Below are 6,000 nucleotides of genomic sequence, written 5' to 3' on the forward strand. Positions count from 1 at the left end.
GCGGATGCAGAGACGAAATAATTTTTCCAGAAGCTATGTTGCAGGTAGCAGCGAGTAGCGACAAGCGCCGAGCTTCAGCTCGGTAGTAAGCCCCGCCTCTTGGATACTGGCAGGGCCAATGGCATTTTTCTCGTAGGAGGGGCTTCCGCGCAAGTCCGTTTGAGCTGCTCGGGCGCCGATCCATCGACTGATCTACTAAAACAGTTTCATAATTCAGTATCGGAGTTATTCCGTTGCAGTGAACATCGTGTGAGCATCGCTCGACCCAAGTGTACGTGTGAATAATACGAGTGTGAATTGATTTTCGAGTTTTCAAGATTCTCACGTGCCGCTGCTACTGGTTTTGTGTGATTGTATTGTACAAGACCATCCTCGACGGCGCTCGTTCGATCTCGCAGATGATCAGTCATCTCCGGACGCTCTCGTCTCGTTTATTTTTCATTTAAATGGAGCCCCTGACACCTCCTGTCACGCCGCCTTCCAAACTCAACATGGAGCAGCGCAGCCGACTGGACTGGACCGTTCGCTACCAGCAGCATCATCAAGAAGCGACAGCCAGATTCGAGCAATGGGTTCGAAACACGAGCGCGCTCATTGCTAGTCGCGGCTGCTGTCCAACAAACGTCCCGTCTTTCCCTACCTACTCGCAGATGCAACATCTACGCCTTGGCATGAACGTGCCTGTCGTGGCCAACCTGGCTCCAACGCCACCAGCGTTTCTCGCCCGACGAGCACCTGGCCAAAGACCGAAAAAGCAATTCATCTGCAGGTTCTGCAAACGTCAGTTCACGAAAAGTTACAATCTGCTGATTCACGAGAGGACGCACACCGACGAGCGACCTTACTCCTGCGATATCTGCGGCAAGGCATTTCGAAGACAAGATCATCTCAGGGATCATCGGTAAGTTTGATTCGTTTTACGCACCGAGTACGAACGCGGCTGAATACTTCAAAATTTTGCTCAGCTTTTAAGTCATATTTTTTATTCTCCAGATATATACACAGTAAAGAGAAGCCCTTTAAATGCGTGGATTGTGGCAAAGGCTTTTGTCAAAGTCGAACCTTGGCTGTGCACAAAATTCTCCACTTGGAGGAGTCACCTCACAAATGCCCAGTTTGCCCGCGCAGTTTCAACCAACGAAGCAATCTCAAAGCTCATCTGTCCAGTCATCCAGATGCTCCACAAGACTTGCGGGTCCTTGAAAATCAACGCCATCAGAACTCCAGGAAAAATAAAATAGCTCAATCATCGTCGCCACTCAAGAAAGGATTTACGATCGATGAAATTATGCGACGTTAACTAATTTCCATGTTTGTCAAAATTTCAAATCTAAGTCTTTTCAAATAGTTGTAAATAGTGTAAAAGCTCAAATGTTTACTCGAGAACATTTTTGTGATTACTGTATTGTAAATATTACGAACTCGGTGACAGACGTTTTGTCAATCGTTGTGTACGTGTTACTTTCTAAGTTTTAAATATGTGTCTGAGGCAGGGTAAAAATTAACTTCTTAAAATTTCATTTTCTGAGACGTCTAATGAACTTTTGGCAAAACATCTTCGCAGAGACCTTCATTAGCTTTGAGAGACCTTGCGAAGATGTTTGGAGAAATCTTACTCTGCCTATGGAATATCTTTCATTGTTGCAATTGTGCTATTTAAAAAATATTTACTTACGTTTAAAGTAATAAGAAACGTTGTATTAGTCGAAATATAATACATAAATCGTTGGCTGTAATACTCTGGATTATGAACAAATACTTTAACGTAACCCAGTGGTACAGATTGAAATAAAACGAAAATATTACGTATAAATCTATTATTTAAAAAAATGATATATTGCATCTTGAATTCAATTCTTTGCAATAGCTATGTACTCGATATCTAAATCGCAGCCGACGAACTAATATAGAAAATTCATAGTATAAAATTGAAGTACTAGAGATAAAAATGTATTCGTATTCACTCTTAAAACGTTGTCTAGAGTAAGGTTTATTTGAAGTATTATTTGATTTAATTCATTTGTAAATCGTATATGTATTTGCAAAACCAAAAGCTATAAGGTGCAAGGAAGATAACTACAAGTTTTGAGTCCTAGTCGAGATCTATTTATTGAGATTTTTACGCATTCTATAGTTTTAAATATAAATGTTTTCATCGTTGAACGATTATGTTATGATCATTTATTTTTTATCATTGTAATTGATTATTATATTTATATTCATACAATATACAATATACATACATGATTTATAATTATATTATTATAATATAATTATAAATTTATGCTAGGTATATATTAACATAGTACGATCATATAAATATAATATGTGGTTGAAATAAAAAGAAAACTTTTACTTTATCAAAATCAATATTTTCCGCTTACCTAATTTTTAAATTAACTTAGATTATTGAGAATAAGCATCAAAAGTGAAAAATTCTTACAGGGATTGTTATTTGTATACTACGTACTTTGAAAATTAAATTATGTTTAAGACAGTAAATAAAAAAACAAGAGGCTTATAAAAAAAACGTGGTCACGTTCTAAAAGACTTGAAATTATTTTAATCTATTTCACAAATAGAAAGTCTTATGTGAGGATTGATAAAATCATAAAATTTGAATTAATCAGCTAAGTTCATGGCGTACTTTAAATAATATTCTTATTTTTATTACATTTTATAAAACATAATTGAGCGTTTACTACGTGCAATACTTGACATATCGTTATTGTTTTTGTTATTGTTTTCTGTTCGCTCATTTGGTCTTCGTCTTGTCTCGAAAGCATCGAATTTATGTAGTGAGAGACACATTAATAATAATATACTAGATGAGAAAATAGATGAGAAAAATTGATTTCTTAAACCTTCAGATATAGAGAGTATCAAATTTTCAACATTGAGTCTTAATTTTAATAAATTTTCTGAGAAAATCCATTTATTCGATTTAACTTTTATCAATTAATAAAAATTAGATGCGAATAACTATTCGTACAAGAATATTGAATGTCTTAAATATATCAAATAAACCACAAGATTTATTAAAAAATATATTTATAATTGATCAGAAGTATAGGAGACCTCGTTGAATAAAAAATTAAATAATTAATGCACACTTTAACATGCTACTGAAGTGTTTCAAAATTGTAAATAAAAATATGAGATTCTCGGTAAAAAATAGCAGTGTAGAAGATTAATACATAAAACTTAAGAGTAATTACTCTCCAAACATGTGTTAGTTTTAGGAATACCTTTTATCAAGTTTCTTTAAAATTCAAGCAGTTGATGTAAGATCGCGTAATACCAAAGACATTTTTGTTATCGAGTTTAACACTTATTTGCCGTACAGTATTATAGAGGTATCCAGGTATGTAGTAAATCTTATATGCATAGAGGTGTTGGCAAAGAATATTATTTCTGCTTGGCTTGAAAATAGGCGGATGGCAGATTTGTTGTTACTCCCATACATCTACACGGTTGGGATTTACAAGGGATGCACGAGCTTCTTAAGTTAGTCGAGTCGCCAGGAAAGGTTTTAATTACAATAATGAATGGGTCGGGGTTCTCGGTATCCCGAAGCGATTTCGCTTTTGCTCTCGCTTCCTTTTACCTGCTGTGCTGATGACTCGCTTCAAAAGGTGGAAAGGTAATCGCTTCCTAACTCAAGCGCTCATCTTTATATTTATCTTGCTGAAGTCTGAGAAAACTCACCGTTTACGCAACGCGATATCCACGCGTACAAAAATCTTGACATCCGCAGTAGTTTTTGTATGTGTTAAGTGCCGCACCTCTATATACTCTTCTGTACTCTCTACTTACCGCGTACTATGATACCATTGTCATGTATATCTACGATTATTTTTATACATTAGAAAAATGGTGGAATAATCGATTAGTACAATTTTCATGGTTATTTTAACAATCTTAATGTTCCTGGGGATTTTTCCTTATCATTTTTTTCTCGATGAAAGAAAAAAATATCCCGTTTTGGAATGGATGATTCTTTTACATCAGAGTAATAATAAAGTTATAGATAAAAATAGTAAGCAAAAATTTTTAATGTTTAAAAATCCTCCACCAATCTGAAATTTTGTTTCATGATTAAAAATCATAATTTAAGAATGAGTTAATATGTTATGCGTTAAGATCATCAAGACAGATGTAAGAATGTTGTTGTAATCATAAAAATCATATTGGATTATCCTTGGTCGAATTAATTGATTATTAAAGTATAATATTTTCCTCGCAAAACATTTTGTGAGGGGGATATTTATTTTCCTCATGATTATTGTATTTCAATTCATATGAGGAATCTAAATAAACATCTGTAGCTGAAAGGTCGAGGGATAAAGTTTTGTCGTTTGTCAATTTTATCAAGGTTTCGACTTACTGTCATTTGATGATCATTTGATAAAGTTAAGTTATAAAATAAAATATTTTTCATGGTCTAAAATATGAGTTTTTTTAGCCTCAAATGAAAACATTAGTTGGAAAATAATATTTTACACTTTTCAATATTCAAATACGAATTATTTGAGATCAATAATCGTGTTAAGTAAGAGTATATAAGTACAAAATGTGTATGGCCTCATGATGAAATTTGGAAATCCACGAGCAGTTCTTAAAAAAAAATAAAACCAGTGTTAAATGATTATCGGCTTGATAATGAAGATAATTCTGTAAACACAATAATTTTTAAAAGGTACGTGCAAATACCCAAAAAATTGCGTGGAACTTTTTTCCTGCAATTTTATTGCAAAGTATTGAACGATCGAGATTGACTGGGGTCGGTTTTTACTGCCAATTTATTCCACACTCAACACAAATGTATGGCGAATTTTAACGACGATCGAGAGGTAAACAGTAAGGCAAGTTGCAAGATCTTTGAACCATGAATTTCCCTTGTACAAAATTTCATTAACTTTTATTATATTTGCATTAAAGCTTGAACTAATTAAAAGCAAACAAAATCTTATTGCTTTTATCGAGCAGTTTAGTTGTCAGCTCGATGTGATTTGTGCCAAGTTTTACGACTGCTCGAAGAAAGTCAAGTAATCCAGCAAATTAGCTACTTGAGATCAATACAACCTTCGAATGAAATTTATGAAGCTTCTACAAGTATTAAAAATGTAGATAAAACTGGAAAAATCATAATTTATGAAGCGATTGCTTGAAATGTGATCGTTCAATTTAATGTTACTCAAGGCGACATACGCGTGTTAAAATCGGATATGAAAAAATCAAATAATATATAAATGACATTTTTTTAAATGGATTCAACAATTTCTGTGAATGGAGCACGTTGAATGATTTATTACTTTCTAAAAAGTTTGATTTATAACTCGGAATCGAAAGTTTTTTGGTTGACTTGCTAATATAATTTTTAATTGTTCTAACACCAATTGCTAAAATGTCTAGAATATGCCCTCAACAAATTTTTATCAAAAAATGTTCAATCGTCGTATTCCATACAGTTGTGCCCTTTAAATAAAAAAAATTATCGTCAGTGAAGCTAATAGTTATTATTCATTTTGACAATTAAGCCAACGCAGAGCGTTTCCGAGCTTTTCTTTGGAATTGCTCTTCATAAGTCGAATAATGCTCGGTGGTAGCTTCAATGGCAGGCTCTTGCCCAAAGCTAGGCCTTAATCGCGAATAAATGAAAAAAAAAGAGCGATGAAAAAGTAACGACGCGCCAATGCACGAGGAAGAGAGAATTAGTTGGCGTATCCGATTAGATTGACCGAACGCATCGTATAATATCCCCATACACGTATACACGCGCGGGCGTATGTGTGTGTGTGTGTGTGTGTGTTGTGTGAGCGAGTGACTGCGGTGTGTATATGCGTGCGCCTGCGCGTATGCACATGTGTGGGCGAGCTCTGTGGGAGAATAGCGAAGATCTTGACTCCCTCAAATTCCGACTCGCGCGCGCGCGCATACAAACGCTGCACGCGTACCCTTTCATTAGGGCGTAAAAGGCTTATCTCAGGGGTCACGCCG

At 34.9% G+C, this 6,000-nt stretch overlaps 1 protein-coding gene across 1 annotated transcript; it reads left to right on the forward strand.

Moving 5' to 3' along the window:
* Positions 1 to 230: 230 nt before the first annotated feature.
* LOC106649805 (protein odd-skipped) lies at positions 231 to 1,830 on the forward strand. The gene is made up of 2 exons (XM_014367434.2): positions 231 to 901; positions 994 to 1,830. The coding sequence occupies exons 1-2, from the start codon at positions 447 to 449 to the stop codon at positions 1,298 to 1,300; spliced, it is 762 nt and encodes a 253-aa protein (XP_014222920.1). The 5' UTR covers positions 231 to 446; the 3' UTR covers positions 1,301 to 1,830.
* The last annotated feature ends 4,170 nt before the right edge of the window (positions 1,831 to 6,000 follow it).

The sequence above is a fragment of the Trichogramma pretiosum genome, unplaced genomic scaffold (assembly GCF_000599845.2).
Source record: "Trichogramma pretiosum strain Unisexual culture from Peru unplaced genomic scaffold, Tpre_2.0 scaffold12, whole genome shotgun sequence".
NCBI classification, from domain to species: domain Eukaryota; kingdom Metazoa; phylum Arthropoda; class Insecta; order Hymenoptera; family Trichogrammatidae; genus Trichogramma; species Trichogramma pretiosum.

Coding starts and splice junctions, on each gene's coding strand:
- LOC106649805 (XM_014367434.2), top strand. CDS start 447: ATGGAGCCCCTGACACCTCCTGTCACGCCGCCTTCCAAACTCAACATG. Junction 902..993: donor GATCATCTCAGGGATCATCG/GTAAGTTTGATT, acceptor TTTATTCTCCAG/ATATATACACAGTAAAGAGA.